The sequence below is a fragment of the Lotus japonicus genome, chromosome 3, assembly GCF_012489685.1.
Source record: "Lotus japonicus ecotype B-129 chromosome 3, LjGifu_v1.2".
Lineage (NCBI taxonomy): Eukaryota > Viridiplantae > Streptophyta > Magnoliopsida > Fabales > Fabaceae > Lotus > Lotus japonicus.
Window position 1 is genome coordinate 40,883,554 of NC_080043.1, and position 23,156 is coordinate 40,906,709.

At 35.9% G+C, this 23,156-nt stretch overlaps 2 protein-coding genes across 3 annotated transcripts; one reads left to right on the forward strand and one right to left on the reverse strand.

The window, feature by feature from the left end:
• Positions 1-311: 311 nt before the first annotated feature.
• Positions 312-4,615, forward strand: LOC130742682 (protein ALP1-like). Of its 2 annotated transcripts, XM_057594785.1 has the most exons (4): positions 312-503; positions 1,586-2,094; positions 2,200-2,425; positions 2,512-3,121. In XM_057594785.1, the coding sequence occupies exons 2-4, from the start codon at positions 1,591-1,593 to the stop codon at positions 2,961-2,963; spliced, it is 1,182 nt and encodes a 393-aa protein (XP_057450768.1). In that variant the 5' UTR covers positions 312-503; positions 1,586-1,590; the 3' UTR covers positions 2,964-3,121. The 2 variants fall into 2 exon arrangements, with proteins under 2 accessions (XP_057450768.1, XP_057450769.1); XM_057594786.1 differs by lacking the exons at positions 1,586-2,094; positions 2,200-2,425; positions 2,512-3,121 and adding exons at positions 3,185-3,549; positions 3,650-4,615 and having other exon boundaries at positions 322-503.
• Positions 4,616-11,148: 6,533 nt separating this feature from the next.
• Positions 11,149-13,141, reverse strand: LOC130744151 (uncharacterized). Its single transcript, XM_057596341.1, has 6 exons — positions 12,782-13,141; positions 12,549-12,678; positions 12,176-12,359; positions 11,912-12,072; positions 11,396-11,704; positions 11,149-11,309 (listed from the first exon to the last, which is right to left on the reverse strand). The coding sequence occupies exons 1-6, from the start codon at positions 13,139-13,141 to the stop codon at positions 11,149-11,151; spliced, it is 1,305 nt and encodes a 434-aa protein (XP_057452324.1).
• Between the last annotated feature and the right edge of the window lie 10,015 nt (positions 13,142-23,156).

A 23,156-nucleotide genomic window follows, 5' to 3' on the forward strand; every position in this document is an offset into this window, starting at 1 on the left:
AAAATTTAAATTAATTGTATTTATTTTAAAATATAGACTATTCATGAAAATGTAAAGAAATTAAATTTAATAGAATGAATAATTTTTAAATATATATTTTATTCAAATATAAATCTGATACTTTTTTCCTTATTATATCCTGTCCTTATCATGTGCATCTCAAACACAGGATATGATAAGAGTCTATCCTGCTCTTATCATATCCTGTTCTTATCCTGTTCACATATCATATCCTATCATATCCTATCCTGACCACCAAACGGGCCCTAAAATGATGTATAACTGAATCCACCATCAAAAGGTGGGATTAGACCTGATAAACCATGATGTATTAGCCACTTAAAAATTATTCCAGCCCTAACCCCATTCATCAAGAACGCTTCACTCACGTATTGTTTCATCTTCCTCTTCTTCCTCCCTTCACCTTCCTCTTCTTCCTCTGCCAGCTTTGTCCCCTTCATCTCTTCTTCTTTCACGTTCTTGTTCTTCCTCTTCTCTGCCAAGTAAGTTATTTTGCTCTACTGCTATTTTACAATTCTCGTCTTTTCATCTTTTTTTGTTTTTACTTTCAGTTTTTGCATCATCTTATCATATTGCAGTTTCCCTTGTATTGAAATTTTCTTGCTTGACTGAATATGTACATCGTTTTTTGTTTTCCCCAATTCTTTTTACTTTTAGGGTTTAGTTTTTTTTTAACATGCCAAAATTTGAAAGCTTCATGGATGAATGAAAAACAGAGTGAACAAAAACTTCTAATCCACTTCTTCATCATGATTAAATAATCTAGGAGAAACCACAAACACTAGCATCATTAGAATTGGCTTTTACGGTTTGTTACTATCCTGGGGATATGTTGGTTTATGTTTGTTTTTTCCCTAGCTGGTATAATTTTCAGATCCTATTATATGCTACAAATTGGGGGTTTCACTAAAATTATAGTAGCTTGGTGCAGGCTCGTGATATTTAAAGCTTTGGATAGCTTTTGGGCTTTTAGCTACTGGTTTATTTGATTTTGGGGGTGTTATGTTATTTCACTTGGAGGCTTTGATAGAGTGATAGCCACTTATTGAATGTCTGGCATGTTGTATTAATGTGTTGTTTGTGTTTATCTTTTGAGGGATACTTGTTTACTTTGTTTAGCTTTTGAACCTCTTTTGAGAGAGTTTGTTCCCAACTCTTTCTCTTTAAAAAAAAAGCTTCTTGATAAGCTACTGTTAGTGTTAATGAGCATCTTTTAATGTATAATGGATTGAATTGGTAAATTTTGTTACATGCTTGACCTTTGGATAAGCTACTGTTAGTGTTGTTGAGCATCATTTATGCAGCTTTTTTTCCCTATCTTTCTTTATAACCTTGTTTTAAATTGGGTTGAAGTATCTCTTCTACTTCCATTCAATATATCTTTAGCTTATAAATATTAAATGTGTGCTTGTTTTAATGAGCTTTATTTGATCTAAACTGTTTCTATATAAATTGTTAAACTATTTCTATATTAAAGTATTTCTAATGAGTTGCTTATATATCATCAAAACTGTTTCTATATAATACAGCTCTTTAGTTAATTTTTTAATTTTTTAAATTTTAGGTGAAATGGATCCAAATAAAGGTTCTGATCCAAATCAATGGTTAAATGACCCTAATGAGTGGCTTAATATTTTATCATACCTACAATTGTGTCAAGTGGGTAAAAGGCAATATGAAAGGCTCCAAGAGAGACATGTAATACCAAGAGTAAGAGAAGAATCAAGGGTGTCATTCATGAGGAGGTTAATAAATGATGATGTTACATGTGTGGAACAGCTGCGGATGGATACTAATACGTTTCGCGTGTTGTGTTCTCTTCTACGTTTTGAGGGTGGGCTAAAGGAAGATGGGCTAGTGCCTATAGAAGAACAAGCTGCTATATTTTTACACATTTTGGCTCACCATGCTAAAAACCGTGTCATAAAATTTAAATTTCAAAGGTCTGGGGAAACTGTTAGTAGATACTTCAATTTAGTGTTAAATTCTGTTGTAAGGTTGCATAAGAACTTACTTAGAGCACCAGATCCAGTTCCTGAGGATTGCATTGACAATAGGTGGAAATGGTTTAATGTATGAATAATAGTAGAGAATTTTTTTTCTTTTTAATTATGATATGGTTTCTATATATCTAACAAGATTGAACGCTGTTAAAAGGACTTTGTTTATATATTTTAGGGCTGTCTTGGAGCACTAGATGGGACCTATATTCCTATTAATGTCCCGGAGATTGATAAACCAAGATATAGAAGTCGGAAAGGTGAAATTGCAACAAATGTCTTAGGAGTATGCTCTCGGGATATGCAATTTATATATGTGTTACCGGGTTGGGAGGGTTCAGCTTCAGATTCTAGGGTGTTGCGTGATGCAATTAATAGGAGAAATGGTCTTAAGGTTCCCACAGGTAATAATTCTAAAATGACATCTGAATTCAAGATTTTATTAAACTAAAATTAGATATTTAATCTATTCTATTTGTTCTTGAAATAGGAAACTACTACTTGGTAGATGCTGGGTATACAAATGGAGAAGGGTTTCTTGCCCCTTATAGAGGAAGCCGATACCATCTTAGTGAGTGGAGACATAGACGTGCTCCAACGACTCCCAAAGAACTATTCAACAAGCGACATGCTCAAGCTAGAAATGTGATAGAAAGAACATTTGGATTACTTAAGATGCGCTGGGCAATTTTAAGAAGTCCGAGTTATTATCCCGTTAAAACTCATAACCGAATAATTATAGCTTGCTGCTTATTGCACAATTTGATTAGAAGAGAAATGTCCATTGATCCATTAGAATCAGAGTTGGAAAACATGCCTATCAATGAAGAGGTAGATGAACAACCACATGATAACATTGAAACTATTGAAGCAAGTGCAGCTTGGACTGCATGGAGAGACGCTTTGGCAAATGAAATGTATAATGATTGGATTAGCCAATGAAGTTAACTGTAGAGATTTTGTGTCTATTGATTCTGTTTGTTAGACCTTCAAGTTATGAAAAATATTTGTGTTTTGATGGTTTCTTATTGTGAATTTGGAATGGATTATTCAAAAGATTTCCTACATTTTCATTGAAATGTATGTACCTTTTATATTAATTTAGTTATCCTTTTTTATTTCTTCTTTTTATAGTTGTATTTTCCATTTTATTATTTTTATAGGCATGGCATCTGAAGCTACTCAACAAGCTGCAAAAGTTAAAGTAGAACGTAGGGCTTGGAGTGATGAAGAGTTTAATGCATTATTGGATTACTTGGAAGAGGCGGTTGCTAATAACAAAAGGTGTGATGCTGGACAATTTAAAAATGGTACTTTTAAATGGTTGGAACAAAAGTTAGAAGCCAAATTTCCTACAGCGGGAATAAAGGTGAAACCACACATTGAATCAATTATTAGGAGGCTTAAAAACGAGTACAAAGAATTATATGACATGCTGAATACAAGTGGTTTTGGATGGGATGATGTGAACAAGAAAATACATGTTGATAGCGATGATGTTTGGAATGCCTACATTCAAGCTAACAAGGTAATCTATTTGTTTAAATTAGTTTTTTGAATGTCTTATTTATTTTTTCTACATTAAACAGGTTATGTGACTCATGTTTATTAATTTTTTATGCATGCAGAAGGATAACGCTGTGAAGAATTATAGGAACAAAGTGTTTCCTCACTTTAATCGGATGGTGGTTATTTTTGGGAAAGATCGTGCTAATGGAAAAAGTGCAGAAGATCCTACTGATGTTGTTGAGGATTTGGATAAAGAAACAAACACTCATGGAAACAATACTACTGATGAACATATGGATGAAGTTATTGGATTAAGTGATGATGATATTCAAGATGTCACTCAAGCCATGTCCAATAATCAAAATAGAGGTAAGGAGAAAATTACTCATTCTGAAAGTCGAAGAGTAAGAAAAAGGTTAAGAGGCGAAGATTTAATTGCTACTAGCATGGACAAGTTTGCAAATCAACTAGTTGAAGTTGTTGGAAAGTCTGCTGATAGGATGGGAGATATGGCTGAAAGTGTCAAGTGCATGGCTGAAGGTGTGAAAGTTGTGAAAGACTTTTATAATGATTCAAGGGCAATTCCTAATGAGCTGATGAAAATGGAAGGTCTCACATCTAGAGAACGCAACAAGGCTGGTCGTCTACTTATGCAAAACCTCCCATTGGTACATTTATTTTGGGGTTTTCAAGGTGAACATAGAGTTCAATTTGTGAGAGATTTACTTGAAGATAACTAAGTTCATGTTGCGGGTTAGTTGTTGTCATTGTTGATGAACAGTGCAAGATGGTATGTGGATCTTTGCTGGTTTTTCTCTTGCTGGATTTGCTGGGGTGTAGTTTCTTTCTATTGGCCATGGTGCTGTACGAGTGCTAATGTCATTTAGTTTTTTATCTCCATGACTTTAGACTTTTGTTTCTTTCCCTACAATGTGTTGTTGAACCTTTAGTTGGTTTTTGTCTGCATCTTACTTTATATACTTATTGGGGCTATTTTTTGAACAATTGGTAGCTCCTTGTTTGGTGTATGTTGCCATTAGAACTTACTACTTTATTATGGATTTATATACAATATTATTTGGCTATTTTGGATGTGCTGTACTAAAAGATGTACAATTTTTGCTTTTTTATTATATAATTATCATTTTGATCGAAATTCCTACTGGAATATGTACGTCAATTGCATTTGCTTGGTTGAAAACAAATGTCAAATAAGATATTCTAACAACAGTGGAAATATATAAGCTACAATTTTTATGTCAATTTCACTTGCTTGTGCTTGTTTGTTGCCGTAAAATAATTTTTTTTTTAAAAATTGGACTTTTATTTTCTCAAAAAATTTCAACACATCAAAAACAAAAAAAAATCATTTTTTATTAAAGGGTATTTTTGTACAAATATTCAATTTTTATACTATCCATCATTATACAGTGCCTCACCAAACATAGTATTGTATTAAGTTAAACAACATGATAAGTTATAGAGTGTCTCACCAAACGCTGTATAGTATTAAGTTTTTATCAGGCCTAATACTATCAGGTCTTATACTATACAGCATACCAAACGGAAAAAAAAAACTTAAATAAATTAAACTCAATTTAAATTTAATAACTAGCAAAAGAACCATATTTTTATATTACAACTTGATAACAAATGATAACAAAGTCAAGTTAAAACTAGTGCAAATCATAACTAAATTAATTTAGTTTAATATCAAACAAAATTAAAATGATTCAATTAGATGTTATGATGTACCCGCATCAAATCTGTAATTTGATTCATTTGCATTGTCATTTCAGCTGCACCTTCATTAGATAGTCATGCTAAATTTTCATCATTCGAGCTTGCTCCTGAAGAGCTAGAACCTTCATTCGTGCTCTCAAGTTCTGCATGATCTATTTCTTCCCAATTCTAAATAATTCATCATTCAAATTCCACTTGTGTATGTAATTATGAATAGTGCAACATGTTGGTATGAAAAACACTAGAAGGGGGGGGGGGAGGGGGGGTTTGAATCGGGTTTTTAAGTTTTAAAGCTTTCACTCTAAGATTTTGGTAAATCTTTTCGGTATAAAGAACACAAGGTGCAAGAGATAAAAGATAGAGAAAAACACACAAGTATTTTATCCTGGTTCACTTGATAAAACACTCAAGTTAATCCAATCCACCCGTTAAGGTGATTTCTTCCTTCGTAGAATGAAGACAATCCACTATTCAAAGATTGTTACAACTGCACTAGCACACCTAGCTCAGTGACTAACAAATCTTAGAACTAGCAACACTAAGACACACAAGTCTTAGTCTTCTCAAGAAATCTGACCTCACTGGTCTCTCAAGGAAAATACAAACAAAGTTTGTAGAAGGTTTGGTTTACAAAGAGATGCTTCTAAACAAGCAAAGGTGAACAATGGAGAAATATTGCTAAGGTATTCGCTTGAAGGTTTTCACTTGTGTTTCACAATAGTTTCTTAGCCAATTTTTTCTATCTCCTGCCTTTTTCTACTCCAAGGTTTAGGGTTTGTATTCGTTGAAAGAATCAATCCGTTGGAAGGCAATTCTGGAAATTCCAGAACCTGTTGTGGCTGAACGTCTTAGGTGAGGCGGTCAGAATAGTACACTTGGTTTTGTACTATTGACAATGATATTGCCTTAGCCTAGTTGACTCATGATCTTGGGCGACGCTTCGTGTTGGAACTTGTGAAGCAATGAGATCAGAGTCAGAAGGAAGCTTGGATCCTCTGACCTTCAGAACTTCTGCTTTTAGACCGTTCACTCTGAACTTCTAGTCTTCAGAATTTGAAGTGCTTTGGTCTTGAGGACCAGCTTACTCTTGGACTTTAGAATCTTCAGGTCTTCAGCTTCTGGACCGTTCACTCAGAACTTCTGGTCTTCAGAACTTCAGCACTAGAACTGATTTGAGTCCACATCAAAGCTTTAATCTTCAGAACATCTGAAGTGTTTACTACCGTTCAGAAGAACGTAGTGATTACAGAAGCGTTTCATTGGTTACTCTTGGGTCTTCAACTTATGATATATATGACTTTGAATCAGAATCAGAACCTATTTGTCACACTCTTAAAAGACAAACGTTAGAGTACCCTAATTGTTCATACACAATAATAAACTTGTTATCATCAAAACATAGAGTTGTTCCACATGACCAAATCTTGGTCTAACAGTTATTATAAGGCATTGCCCATAAGGTTTATATGAATGGATCATCTTCAAAATAGGAAAACTGTTTTTCAAGACTCCAAAGCAACGCTCAATTGTCATTCATAGGAGATGAGCGCCTATAGTTAAGTAACTCTTTATGGTTCTTAGGTTGTCTACCTTGACCTCTACATTTTTGTGCATGATACCTTCCACCCTGAAAGGTGGTACCTCAAGTACATGGATAGCCTGAATTAACAAGAAAGAAAGAACATGCATTACGTAAAATATATAGCAATTAAAAATATTTATTCCATAAATAGAAAATAATTTAATTTATAGTTTTACAACCCACCTCTAGATGGCCAAGGAAATTTTGTATTTGGGTTGGTATCAGCATCTAAAAATACTTTAGCATCATGTGCACTTTCTTTTCATCTCGAATATACATATGTAAATATCATATTGAAATCATAAACACACATAACATTTTATGTGATTGTCTTTCTACTTTTGTTTGCCAGCATGAACTCATGAACTTATATGTGTACCATCAATTGCATCTATGCAATTCTATAGCCAAAAAACCCAATAAGAACCATTGAAACAAGATAAAATAAATGGATAAAATATGAAGTAATTAAATACTAAACAATATTGCATACACAACTTGAACCAAGGATAATACTTTTTGTTATTTTTAATGCTATTAGGAAATTCTGTGGAATATAGTTTTATAAGCTCTTTCCTCAATCGGTATATTGCTCTTAATACTTCCATTAAAAACATGAAACTACTTGTGGAATGATGAAAGTTGTAACACCCTCTAAACCCCGCGTAAATATTATAGCATAAATCAGAGTAAAATGCATAACACAGAGGGTGTCACATTTATTCTCCAGAAATATAAATCAAAACACCTGTCATGCTCATAATTTATATATAAATTTTCAACTTTGATGTCTCAACATCATATGCATAGCACAACAGATTTATTTCAACTCCAAAATTTAACATAATCCAAAAATAAATTTAAGTGAATACATGAAATATTTCTTAACATCCAGGTACAATACTAAACGTTTTCCCGTGTTACATAACAGAGCATGACTCCCATCACTAAAAATATATCTAAAAGACTAGCTCCTTCGACTAACACTTGCGAGAAACTCCACTATCCTCGGTACCTGAGCGATGTCGCATAGAACATCATTCCAACAGAAGGGTGAAAACTCATATCATATGGATAAGCATAATAATAAGTAATGCAAAAGCTTATAAAAATTATTCATGAATATCTCGAACATAATTAAGAAAATAAATCATGAAATTTAATATAATCAGTTAATTTTCAAAGTATGTCAATACTTCATAATCATAGCTGAGATAAAGCAAATATAAATATCGTCAATTATCACAACAACAAAATTCTCCAAAAATATTGCACTTGTCATTGTTTAACATCAACAGCTCCATACAATAACATATATGACTCAAGTGTGACTCCCTGCAAATTGCTTTGGTACCAAAGTTGTTATCCTTAGCGGTATCACCGCATCCACTCTAGACAGATAACCACCAATAAAGCCCTCGCTCTAGGCTTTCAAAACCACTTTAGTTTTGGGACAAGTCACTAGCCTCCACGAGAACTAGCAAACATTGCCTCTTGACAACTATGCAGTGTATTGTGCAAAACTCAACTAACATGCATATTCAGACCATCTCCAAGTCTTAATTATTTTAGCATATTCATCACCAGTTCGACAATACGAAATCATCACCAATTTCACAAAACATAGCTTTCATGTTATCAATTACACAATCAGCAATCACAGTAACTTAGCAACTCAACACATAACATCAATTCAAAACCCTAAATTCAAACTATCCACTTTCAGTTTAGAAAAAACCTGCATCCTAGGGTTCCTAAATAATGCTTTCTATCACTATCCACTACTATACCAATCCAGAAAATATGAATTCAAACTCTTACCTCTTGTAGATCAGTTCCACTTTTTCTCCACTCCTCTCTTTCACGCTTCTTTTCTCCCTACTCTGCTAACTTCTCCAATTCACAAATTCTGATTTTCTCTCTTTCTATTTCACTCCTAACCCTTGAATAGTAGTACTAGTGGGCTCCACTCCATATATCACCTAAACCTAACAACTTTATCTAATTCAATTTTATCTCACTCAAATACAAATTAAATAAATTACTCACTCCATATATCACATCAATCAATATATATTAGAAAAGAATAACTTCTATCAGACTGATTTAGTGACGTGTCATTCTCATAAAAAAAATTACACGTGTCATTCTCAGGTTAATTCTCATAAAAAAATACATTTTTAAATTTTAGATTTGATTAGGATTTATGTTGTTTATTTCTTGATTTTATCTTAATTTATTTTTGATTTATTTTTAGAGTATTAATTATTTTTTATGGTACTTTTATTTAATTTTTGGATTTTTAATTAATTCAGGATTTTATGAGTTTTTCTTGTGATTTTCTAGATTTTTGTAGTTTTTATCTATATTTATTTAGTATCTCTTTAAATTTTAGATTTGATTAGGATTTAGGTTGTTTATTTCTTGATTTTATCTTAATTTATCTTATTATTTATTTAATGTTAATTTCAGGAAATATTTTATTTTATTTTAGAGTTATTTTTAGAGTATAAATTAATTAGGATTTAGGTTGTTTATTTTTATCTTAAATTAATTAATACTCTAAAAAAAATCTCACGTGTCATTCTCATAAAAAAATTCACGTGTCATTTCATTTGATAGATTCTCTTATGTTGTGTTATTTTATCTTGAAGTCGAATTTTAAAAGATTTTCCCTAATTATCTAAGGTTTACCTAGATTACTCCTTACTAAATTATTTTCAAAACAAATCATGAAACTGTTTTAATTATCTCTTTAAATTAGGAAAAAGTCTCAAGCCTAATTTACTACATATATTTACAGGAATCCCCTGATTTCTCCTTTTATTTTTTTCTCATGATCTACAATATAAAAATAAAATATGTAGTGCTGAGATTATAATCCATTAAAAATTTTAAAAATTTTCCCTAATTATCTAAGATACTGCATATCTAAGATTTTCCCTAATTTGCGAATAGGGGGAGAGAGAGAGAGAGAGAGAGAGAGAGAGAGAGAGAGAGAGAGAGAGAGAGAGAGAGAGAGAGAGAGAGAGAGAGAGAGAATGACATTAATGGGCAAAGAGGAAAAATATATAGGGAAATTGAAAATTTAAATTGTCAAATGAGAGAAAAGAGAGAGGAATGAAATTGGGGGAGAAAAAAAGAGAATTAAAGGGGAATTAATGGGGAAAGATGAGAGCACATATTGAGATATAACTATAAAAAAAAAATTAAAACATAGATAACTTAGAATTTAAAAAATAATAACTGAAAACGAACTCGCACAATCACGTTCATGATTAATTGATGTATCAAATACAATAGACATATAGTTGCACGGGAAAAAAACACTAGTAATCATTTAATTATCTAATAAAATCACATAATTACCACATATCATAATAATAATTAAAATACAATAGTAAATACCCTAATAACGGAAAAATGAGGTGTTACAAAAGCGATCTGGGACAACCTTGTGCTGAACACTGTGATCAACAATGAATAAGAACATTGCAACTTTTTCCTCTTCGAACATATTCGATCCCTTGAGTTATTTATGTAGTTTTTCTCCCTCAATACATTAAGAAACCAATAAAGCATGAATTCTTCATTCATAATAACTCAAAGCAAACCATTCCCGATCGATTCAATACGTCATCAAAAAATTCACGATTAGTCAATGAAAAATCTCGAACCAATATCTTATTCAAATAGTTTTTGTTATATTCATAAATATATTATTCATCTGCAATTTAATTTGTCATTTCATCATCACTTGAACCCGAAGAATCCCTATCAAATATTCATAATGGAAATAACCTGCCATTTAGTATATATAACAAAAGCTCAATAACCAAATCATCGTAAAATATCCAACACATTCAATAATCATGATAAAAAACCCATTACATCATAACCATAATTGAACATCCAACACACTCAACAACATAAAAATAAGAAAATATCCAACACGTTCAAATCCAACATAGACATCAAATAAAGTACTAAAGAAGAGCATGATTATCAAATCGAGATACATATCGTGTATCGCTAGACCCTAATTCTGTGTCGCGTATCGTAACTTGTATCGTAAGATACAGACACAAAAAAATTAAGTCATAAATTGAATAATATAATAATATATCATATAAATATAATCCAAAATAATCAAAGATCCAAGTCATAAGAAGAAAAATAGTCTCATAAAGTTCACGTTCAACCTAGTTCCAAGCCATAAGCCAAACTAAGTATAAATAACTAAATGCAAATAATCAAAATATAATTTAGAGTTCAAACTAGTTGAATCAATCATCAATCATCCTCTAGGTCAACATCACTGAGATCATCTTCCTCGTTCTCCAATTGTTCATCCCCTTCTTCTTCAATTGCAATTATTTCTTCAACCACACTCTCATCTTCACAAATAGATTTTCCTTTTCCCACATTGGAACGAGCATTTAAGTTTCTTGGACCTATAGAGGAAAACATAATAATAAATATCACAATATTATTTTAACTTTTAACTTAAGTTTGAATGGTTTAAAATTAAAATAGTTACCTCGCTTCCTTTTCTTGCTTGGAGCTCCTTCTTCAAGAGTAAACGACTCATGTATATCCATCCATGAATCATCATTTGGTAAGCAAGAAGTCTCTTTTTCAGTAATCCACTCATAATCGGATTCAATGTCGGATAAACATATAGGATTATAGTTATCTCCCTTCTCCTCTCTAGTCTTTTGCCTCATCTCAAGTTGAAGATTATACTTAACATTGACAACTGCATTTAATCTTTGATGCTCCAACCAGTTTCTTCTCTTAGTATGAATCTGATAAAAAAACTTTCCAATTTCTTTTACAACCAGTAGCACTGCATGTGAGACTCAAAATTCTCATTGCTAATTATTGTAACTCATTTCCATCTCCACCATAACTTTTCCACCAAAGAGCTATAAAAAAAATAGAAGCTAAGAACCAAATCTGATTTATATCTTGGCTTGCTTACTCCTTATAAAATCATGTATTGTAAATCAATTTAATAAAACTTACCGGGTTGCTTCACATTACTTGTTTCTACTTCCATCTTCACTCCAAAAAATTCCTCTAGCTCCCTTGAAATTCTCAAGTTGTCTATCAATTAAGACTCTAGTTTTTGTATCTTGAGTCATCTTATGAATGATCACATAAAATCCATAAAGAACTTCATTATCTGGATTGAAGTTATTTTGATAATGGTACCTAATAAAGCAAGCCATAAATAAGAAAAACAACTTCAATAAACTAATTGATTTGAAAAATGTAAAATAAGTAATTGCAAAACATTAAGCTTTAATTTACTTACTTTGGATTAAGATAGTAAGTAGCCGCATGAAGAGGCCTATGTAACTGCAAATCCCAACGTTCATCGATCAACTTCCACACCTTTATATATCTTGACTTTTCATTATTGAAACTCGCAGCTATTTTCTCTTTTGTTCTATCCGTTGCTTTATATATATATGGCATGACAGGTTTTGCATCAATATCTACATGCCGTAAAACTTTCACAAGTGGGGTCACACACTTCAAACAATATTGGATGGATCTTCGAAATCTAGGATCAGATAAGAGTATATATACCACTTTCTTGGCATCATTTTTACTAGAATAATTGCTAGTAGCTCATTCCTCTGAAGCAAACATAGTTTGAAGGTCATTCTTTTGTTTCTTCATACATTGTAAGGTCAAATAGGCAGTTGCAAATCTTGTAACAGCTGGCCGTGCCAATTCCCCATCACAAAACTGCCTATACAAGCTTATGACCCATGTGTGCCTATAAATGTAAGTTGTGACATTTTTTTGCATCTGCAATTGTTTTATAAAATACTGGAAGTTGTCCAATATCCTCCAAGATCAAATTAAGACACTGAGCTGCACAAGGGGACCAAAATGATATTTTCCTTTTCACCTTTAACAACTTCCGAGATGCCACAAGATTAGAAGATCCATCTGTCACTTCCTGAACTACATTATGTTCCCCAATTTCTTCCACCATGGAGTCCAGGAAATTAAACATTTGATTTGCATCCTTAATAACAGTACTCGTGTCAACAGATTTTAAGAAAACAGTCCTACTTGGACTATTAACTAAAAAGTTTGTAAGTGACCTTCCATTTCTATCCGTCCAACCATCACACATCAAAGTACAACCCCATTTTCCCCATTCATTCTTATACTTCCCTAAACTTTCTGTAACCTTCTCAACCGCCTTTTTAAAATAAGAAACTCTTACCTCATGATAAGTAGGAGGTTTTATGCCTTTCTCCATATTCAGCAATAGACTTTAACATCTTAACAAATAAAGGACTTCTTACCAAATTAAATGGGAGAGCATTACCATAGATGCAACTGCAAATATCTTTGATCACCACATCTCTATCTTTGATCGTCTGATTCATTTTCATTTGCTTCAAGGAGGATGAAGTTCCTTGCTTCCCTTTCACAACCACTTTAGTTCTATTTTGAGCTTCATTTTCTTGAGTCACATTTTTTATTGATCTTTTTATCATCAACCATCTTCTTAAACATTGATTTAACATCATCTGGGACCAACGTACAAGGAGAGATATTTTCACCTGATCCAGCAAGATGATGTTTCATCCTTGCAACTCCACCCGAACAAGGATGTGAATAATACCTGCACTTCACATAAAATCTATTTTCAGGGTTTACAGCCTCACAATAGTTCCATGTGATGTCTCTAATTGCTTTAGTCTTTGGAAGCCTTCTTAAAATTCAGAACTCAGAAGTCAGAACAATGAAAGAGGCAAGGAAAGTTGAAGTCGTGAAATAGAGGAACAACAAAACAGGGGCAACAATCGTGAAACAGAGGAGCACGGACAAGAAATAACTTTGTGAAACAGAGGCAAGGCAACGTGAAACAAAGAAGGTGAAAGAAGACAAAACAGAGGCTGCGTTCACATGAAAGAGATAAGGTAAAAGGGTTGTGTTATGAATTATGAAATTGAACGTGAAAGAAAACATCACGCTTTAGATTTTTTTTAATGAAATCAAATGCCTCATTCCCTAAATTCTAGGAAAAGCAGGTGAAACGACATTCTATAACCGTTTAAAAAAAACAGAAAATCATTTAACATCCCAAACTAGGTCGAAGGGTCCGACCCGGATTCGACTAATTTTAAGTCTTTTTGTATTGTGCAATTCAGCCAGGGATATTATTCCTACGATATGGGTGCGATACATGCGATACAAGGCGCGATACGTACACAAAAAGATACGTTCATGGGATACGCATCGTTGGGGTTAATTTCGTATCGTATCGGGATACGTATCGTGCGATATACACGATACTAATAACCATGAAGAACAATACATCTCCTAACAAACACATGATAACCAATGGAAGCTTCATTCCTAAAATCTATAAAGCCATGCTTGTCTCATTGGAGAAGCATAGTGATAAATGCCAATTTTACCTAGTTTCGATGAGAAGTTTAGGCATTTATCCTTGTAAATTCATGAGAAATCTTGCCCAAATCCTACTTCTTTTGATTAGAACTTATTGATACACGAACTTTAGGATATAATGTGCTTAAGTTTGATTTTTATCTTAATTTGTCTTGAAGGATTGACAATTCAAGAAAGAGGGCAAGATTTTGCAAGAAAAAAGGAGTTTGAAGACGAGTTGGGCAGTGCTAGATACTTTCCCTTGGGGCCAAAAAGGGGCGCTCAACGGATAGACACATGACAACACAGTATAAAAGGCCCTTTTTCAGATCTAAACAAGATATAAATTGGTTTTTAGAGAGAGAATTTGACAGATAAGAGAAAGGAAAGGAACTTAGATGTTGGGTAAGCTTCCATCGAGATGGAGCTACGCTGAAGACGGCACGGATCATCACTTCCATCTTAGTTTCTCTTGTAAGCTTGTGTAGCTTCCATGTCTATGGATAACTAAGCTTTTCTTTGTTGGGATTGAGTGTAATACTTGACTTTAATGTATATATCTTAGTTTTGCATCTATGGATCTATTCTATGTCTTGTTTCAATGATATGATCTTATTCTCAATGCTTGTTTTAACTTATTTTAACTTTAATGCTACATATTTGAATTGGATTTAGGTTATATCATCTAATTTTTTTTAATTGCTAGACATATGGTTAGGTTTGTTAGTTGTTTAACGTCTGTATCCATTATGTTTTGCTTCGTTAGTTATGCAAGACATTGATAATTAGAGTGAATCGTTGATCTGCTAATGTGAGCAATTAATGAAATAGATAAGAACTAATGTGATGAAATCAAGAATATAATAGGTCTTATGTGTTGAACTATAAGATACATGAGAGTTGATGTGTGAACCCTAATCCCAACAGTTTTCTCAATATGTTTTAAACTCATTTTTATCATCGCTTCCTTTATGTTCAACGCATATCGAAACAATCAACCAAAAACTTTATTGAACTCATTACTTAAGTGTTTTCGCTAAAGAATGACGTTGTATTTCCAATTCCTTGAGGATATCCTTTGCTATACTACGATTGAATCTTGAAGGATTCGAAAATGGTTTGGTAAAAATCTTTCAACAAAATTGCGTTGTTGACAGGGAATTGCGTCAATACAAAAACATTTCTTTAGTTTATTTTCTTGAGCAATTGTAATATAGTATATAGTTTCTTTTATGTTTGATTATCTTGCTAACTGACTTTCTTGGCTAGGTTGTATTTTCACTTTGTGTATGCGAGGTAAAACTTCAGCTGATCAACCAATGTTTGATCCCGAGATCAGAGCTACAGCTAGAAGGAACAACAACTAGACAAAGAGGAGAAAACAATTAGCTAGAAAAAAAAAGGAAAAAGAAGCATAATCTTTAATTTCCTTAGATAATCAAGAACAAAACATCATGACAGTTGTCGGTGGTCGTGATAATGGAGATGATAGTGCAAGTTTTATGAACTTCCCACCGAGGAACTTGACAAGAATCAGAAGACCTAAGGGAAACGAAAGACCATTGGAGGTGAAGTCTGGATTAATGCAGCTGATGTACGCCAATCCATTTACTGGATTAGGTCATGAGAATGAGTATACTCATCTCACAAAGTTCTATGAACTTTGTACCATGACTGGTCTTAGCCAAGATGAGGAAGAAGATGTCTTCCTGAGGCTCTTTTCTTTGAATTTAAGTGGGAAAGCTAAAGAATGGTTTTTGGATCAACCACAAACGATCCTAACTGATTGGAATGAACTTCAAAGGAAATTCATGGCTAGGTCAACAGGTACTCTTATTCAATTACAGGTTGAGGTTATTCCCTGGAAAGCTCAAAGCCAAATGGTTAGGTCCGTTTGTGGTTAAAGATGTCAAGCCTTATGGAGCGGTTGAGTTAGAGGACCCTGAAACTAAAGAGACTTGGGTGGTGAATGGAAGAGATTAAAGCCTTACCTATGTGAAGATGTGCCTTGATCTACTACAGCAGTGACCAATTTGGATGATGAGTGAGAACAATACAGACTTCGAGCTAGTGACGTTAAAGAAGTGCTTCCTAGAAGACAACCCAGTGTTCGGTTAGATTTTACAATTTTTAACTAGTTGTAGTAAGTAATATGGTGATTTTGTGAAGTGTTTCTTAAATCTGTGCTTTCATGTGCTTTACAGCTTTTAATTACCATATTAAGTTTGTTCAAGGGCCTAGGGATCAATAATTTGATAGATTTCCAAATATAGGGTAGTGACTTGTGATTTACTTGAGAACTGGGATGAAAAACGGATATGTGATAAAGCTGTGAAAAATCAATGTTTGAATGTTGTAACAGTAACAGGTCCATTTTGTGTATTAACATGCATGCAAACTATTAATTTGCATGACATGTGTGTCTAGCAAAAATTGATGCATCAGTCCATCCTAGCCTTTTTCTACATAAACAGTGAAAAACTGTATCCAATTCTTTAAACAAGCTCAATTGTGTTGTTATATGTTCATATGTAAAAATTAGGTTAATTCCATGTTCACTTGGTGAGTTTTGGAAGTGGTTTGATGTTTTAGTTCTTACTTGGTGTAATTTTAGAACTTGAAGGGTGATACGGAAAAATTGTGTGTGAAAGGATGCTTTGAGGCGTTCAGCCAGCCAGTATAGTGTTTATAATTCTTCTTGAGGCCTAACTTGAGAGAAGGGTGAGAATTACAAAATTTGGCATGTTAAGTTGTGATTTTGGTTGAAACCTGTCTAGTTAAGTGTGGATTGTGAATCTTTAATGAATGATGCTTGAATGTTGAAATTTAAAGCTTAGACATATTTCATATGATATTTGAAGTAAACAAACCAAATGAAATGCCTTGGAATTGATAAATTCAAAATTTGACCCCTTCAGTTGTGAATTGTGAAGTTTTAGCAAAACTGTCAAGTTTTGTTTATCTGTGAAAAGTGGCATGAAATGTGTTTTTAAATGAGTTTAAAATGGGCTTATTGTCACTTTAAAAGTCTTAGAGAATGTAGATGTTAGTTTGCGTAGACATTAGTTTGGGAGGAGAAAAACAATGTTTAAAGTTGAGTTTTTCAATTTTTGCATGTTACAGATCGCTCAGCGTATCAGATGGCCGCCCAACGTCCTCTACTCGGAAAAAATATTTTCAAGCCAGTTCTCACCACCCAGTGGTTTTGAGAGGTCAACCAGCGGTCTCAAATATTGGGCAAACCGCTCAACGGCCCAAACCCCAGAAAAAAATACAAAAAAAAAGGGAAAAGGGGGACTGGTCAGGGCGCCCAGCGTCCCTGGCCCAGTTTAAAAAAATAAATTTTTAAAGTTTTTTCTCTCCCTCACTTAAAACACACAACACACACAATCTTTTCCTCCCTCACAAAATTCTCCTCTCCTTCTCTCAAGGATTTAACCATCATCTCATCAATCTTTCATCTTGTCACGTGATTCTCCCTCCGCTTTCCCATGCAAGTTTCATTTTTCTTCTCCTACTTTTCCATTCTCCATGTGCATGAATTCTAGGTTCAAAAGTTAGGGGTTTTCAAAATTTCATGGTTAATTGCTTGTTATTGGACTATGAATGATTTAATTTGCATGATTAGTGATGAACTTCATTATACCTCTTAAGTTAGGGTTCTGATTTTAGAATTCTCTACAATTGGATTGAACCCTAGGATTAGAAATTAGGTGTTTCGGAATTTTTTGAAACTTTATCTTGAACTCAAGTTGTGATAATTAAAAAAATTATGCTCTAAAGTTGTATGAATTTAAGGATTGTGATATAATTGTGTAAACATGAACTATGAGTGTTTAATTTTGGAATTTGGAACATTATTGTTGGAACTAGATTTAAGGAATGTGGTTATGCATGCAAGGTGTTCGATGGAATGCTTGAATGAGTAAATGTGAAAAAATGATGAGGAAGTTGTGGTACTCACACTGTTTTTCTCTTTAGTGGTCTTAGTAATGATTAGCAATGGACATGTGAATACGTTTTGATTCCTTGTCATGTATGTGTGATGTATACATATGAGTTGAGCATGAAAGTATTGGGGCAACAATGAATTTAAACTATTTTGATAAGAAATGTGTAGACATGATACTTGTTACGCATTGGAACTTTTGCATTACTTTATTCTCTAAAACTAACCTCTTTGAGTATTGGATCTTGGGACTTCTAATTGTCTTGCAGCTCAAGAATTAAGAAATAAGCAAACAAGCGAGTACTAAGTCCAGACCCATATGTGTCTAGGGATGACGAAGATTATGATGACTTAAAATTCATGTCATCCGCTGCTTAGATAGGGTATAGCACTATCACTGGCAAGATAATCACACCCGAAAGGGTAGTCAGCCTCAGAGAGCATGAGTTCAAAGCCTTTCAGGATCAACTCAATAGGAGGGGTTGGAAAAAAGTGGTTGAACCGCTTAAGTTTTATCATGCGGACATTGTGTATCAATTTTATGTTAATGTTACCCATTCTCCCAATGCCATAGCAAAAAGGTACTCCTGGGTTAACAAAGTTAAAGTTTCTTATGATAAGAAGATAATAAATAAGGAGTTCCTGAGGAAACCATGGAAAGCAACTGACAAACTATGCAAGTATCAGACTAGGGTGAATGAAAATTCCCATTCAGAATATGGGGTAAGAAAAAAGTTGTGTATAGTTGGTGTTCTTACACATCAAATGGGTAGCGGTACTTCACTTCTTATATATTGTATGAAGCAAGAAGCTATGATTTGGAATGCTTTCGTCCTTGCAAACATCCATCTGAATTCTCATGTATATGACATGTCACTAAGTAAATGCTACTTGATGTATAATATTGTTCCATCATGAACATTGAGATGAGGTATAGTACCTAGAGTGTAAGGAACGTGATAGAAAGATTCCTAGAAAGAATGAGAGCGTAACAGCTTAGAGAGAGAAAGTAACTGAATTTCAAGCTTGTTATTTCTCAAATGAGCCAAGAGCCCATTACATTTGGTATCCCTCCCCTATTTATAGTTGGGGGAGTTGGGCTTAGCGCCTCTAAGTCACCCTGATGGGCCAGTTGGGCCTCCGGGATGAAGGCCCAAGTCCCTGGTCCGCTCCTCGCCTTACGTCAGCGCTCCTGGGCGAGGGCTCCTGGAGTCTCGCCCAGTCCACAAGTCCACAAGACACCGAGCTCAAAGCATGAGAGCTAAGTGTGTCTTTAAACAAGAAGAAACAAAGCGATGGCCATAAGAAGCTAACTAGTGCTAAAAAATAAGGTACAGAAATAAAGAGCAATTGCCAACATGGCTTGGTAATTTAAAGTTTAAAGATTTAAAGTTTTGGACGCCTCGTCACGCCTCCTTGGCGACTTGAGTCCACAAGCAAGCTTGTGGCGACAATACTGGATCTGCTCGCCCTGCCATGGTTACGCACGTGTCCTGAATCGTGACCCCTTGACATGTGTCGAGCCTTCGCCACGCGTTGCGCCCTGAAGCGACACAAAAGTCAGCAAATCCAAGGAATCTCAACCGCTATCTTTGAAACGTCCTTTCGAATCACAGTAGAGCCTGACAATTTGAATTTGAACCAATAAGCTTCAACTATTGTAACTTTTCATTTAATGCGCTGCTTTCGTGTCCCGAAATTCGCGTCGCACTCCCTTGAGTGATCATTCCACATTTGCCATGATGAGGCATGATTCCCCAACCGCTACTTATCTCAACTTTTAAAATCTCCTTCCCTTACTCATTCACCACCTCTAGAATTCCTACAATCTGCTGAAATTGAGAAACTAGCACCCTCTTCCTTCTAGCAAAAATGACTCCCCAACGCCGAACCAAAGGATCCTTTCGATCCCGCAGCGCCGCTCCCGCATCTCCTTCTCCAGTTAACCCTCCCCCCTCCGGGGGCATTCCTCTTACTGAAGATGAACATAACGCTTTCTGGCACAAAAGTTTTGCCACCTCACTCCAGTCCATAACTCAAGACCCCACTCAGGAGGCCATCTGCCAACCTTCTGAGCAGTCCACTGACAAGCCTATCGCCGAGACGGTCCGCCAGGCCGGCGGACTATGCCACGAGAAGTCCCTCGAAGATGTCCTCATCACCAGTCGGGGCTTGGAAATCCGCCGCCCTTGGCAGCACCGCACGATCGAACAAGGCGTGAAGCAACCCCACTTCTTTTATGTTTACGAGTACCTCTTCCTCGATCTGGGGATCAAACTACCCTTCTCCCCTTTCCTCTGCCAGGTTATGAGGGAAATCAATGTAGCCCCAAGCCAACTTCATTTGAACGCTTGGGCCTTCATTCGGTGCTTTGAGATTCTCTGCGACGCCGTTGGTCTTGAAGCCAAAGTCTCCCATTTTTTCTACTTCTACGGCGTGGAGCCAAAATCCTTGAAGACCCCGACTCCTGGGTGGATCTCTCTGAAATCTCGTACGGGTCGGCAGAGCCTCTACCCTTACAAGAGCAACATCAAGAAGGGACCCGGGCGCCGGTACTTCCGCATACTCGTACATCCTACCTACCCTGAAGCTTTCACCCGCCGGGACGGGACCGCTATGTTCCCTTTCTACTGGACCGAGAGTCCTCGCGATGTCCCGCAACCATCTGATACATCGCTGAGTGATGAAGATAAAGCCATCCTTGGCTTTTTCGCTGGGCTCCCTATCCTTGAGTGCTCTCAGTTTCTTGAAGCCGCTCGCAAGAACACCCTCCGCTCATTTCTAGGGGGAATGAACTTCACCAAAGTCGCGCTCAAGCGCACCCTAGTTGCTGACTCACTTGAGTTTCCTCCCGTTTTTAATACCAATAGGGTTAAGAGGAAACGTGCTGTCGCGGATGCTGATGTCGAGGTCGCCGCCTCCCCTCAAAAGAAACGGACCAGAAAATCCGGTGCTGCCCCTTCTGAAACGGCCGTGGTGGCCCCAAACGTCACTGCTCCGGGGCCTGGCGATTCAATACCTGACCCCATCCTTCCGCTGGAGATTGACGAGCCGGCTCCGATGTCCACCGGCGATGCGGTCCAACCTTCCCCAACTAGAAAACCCCGAAAATCCAAAAGGGTCGCCCCTGGCACAAATGAAGAAGCGAGGGTCGCGACCCCCTCGCCTCAAAAGTCAAAAAAGAAGAAGAAAACCAAGAGACCCAAGGCTGGCGAAACATCTGCCCCTCGCCAAGATCTGGCGTGCGGGGAAAAGCCAGACCCCATGGGCGATGCGGGGTACTCGCCTTTTCCTGAAGGAGTCATCGCCGATCAACATGCTTCTGAAGACGTTCCCTCGGGTGCTCCCCAAACAACCTTCTCCCATGTCCGTTCATGTCGCCAAGCTGAGGCAAGCCCACCTAGGGTCTCCCCCGTTCCCACCATGAGTGACGGTAGTGAAGACCAAACTCCCACTGCTTCGCTTCCGCTTCGCCATTCTTCCCCCGCCACTAGCCATCCGATTGTTGATGAGCAGACATGCTTTGTCTCAAATCAGCAGCTCTCCCATGTTGACTTTATGCTTACCGACCCCTTCCTTGACTACATGAGAGGAACTGAAACTCCTGACCTTGATGGGGTGGCGCGAGAAGCCATCTCGTGCCTTTTGCGTGCGGGGTGTCTTTTTGCCAAGTGATCGAGGTCGTACCCGATACAAATAATTAATTAAGAAAACTGTAGTAACTAGGAAGTGACTCCTAGGTCGTTTCCCAAGGATTATCGTTTCGACACAGATTCAATATTAAAAACGCACAAACGCACACACACTCAAGGGGGTTTTGTGATTCAGTTTCAAAGACTAGCAGAAAGTAAAAAACGGATTAATATAATCAAGTAAAGACGGACGAATCCCTTTGTTCAGTATATCGCTGCTCAATCATGGGTATCTAAAGATCAATTCTTGTCATTAGTTTCCTAGTTCGTGAGAATTAATTAACTAAGTGATAACTAATTCACAGATTCCTAAACTAAGCGATTAAGAACCGGTTACGACCTAACATGACTAAGCGAACATGCATCATCTTCTATTTCTAATCATAAGGAATTAAGCAAACCTAAGTCAGAAGTAGAGATGAAGAAAACTAATTAGGCGAATTCTATTAAGCACTATACCTCAAGAGCGCGATATACTTTGCAAAGGAATTCGTTCGAAGGGAATTAGCCTTCCATGGATGGGGCGAATCCAGCAATTAAATTGGAGGAAGTATGGAATAAAAGCATAAACCCTAGCAGAGCTCTAATAATTACTGAAAAACGAAATTATATTGAATAATAAGCAGAAGGTCTTAGGTCATTGTTTCTCTCAGCACAAACCCTAAAATAAGAGCTGAGATCACAAATCCTAATCAAAATCAAATCCTAAAAGATAACAATAAATCCTAATAAATCCTAAAGATAGAGTTTTAAAATAAAAATAAATCCTAATAAATTCTCCAAAATGCCCTTGATGTCAAATAAGACCTGAAAATAAGAATAAACGTAATTAGACCAAATAATAGAAATCACTGTCAATGAAGGTCAATTAATTACGAATAATCATTAATAATGACAAATTAAGGCTATGTAAAATGGGTAAAATATTGCTCATCACCAGGTTGTCGCAGGATTCAGCCACAGCTGCTGAAGTTGAAGAGCTCCCCCAGAGGGCTGAGGGTTACCGCCACGCCACACTCGAAGCGCATGGCGAGCGTGACAAGTTGCTGACCCAGGTTGCGGCCCAAATGACTAAACTGAACAACTTGGGTATCGAGATGAGCTGTCGCGAGGAGGACTTGTCCGCTTGTGAAGAGAGAATGGAGGAGCTGGAGGGCGAGCGGGACGATTTGCAGCAGGAATTGAAGGCCAAGGCTGAGGCGATTGTCGCGGGCAGGGCTGTCTGCCTCGTCAAA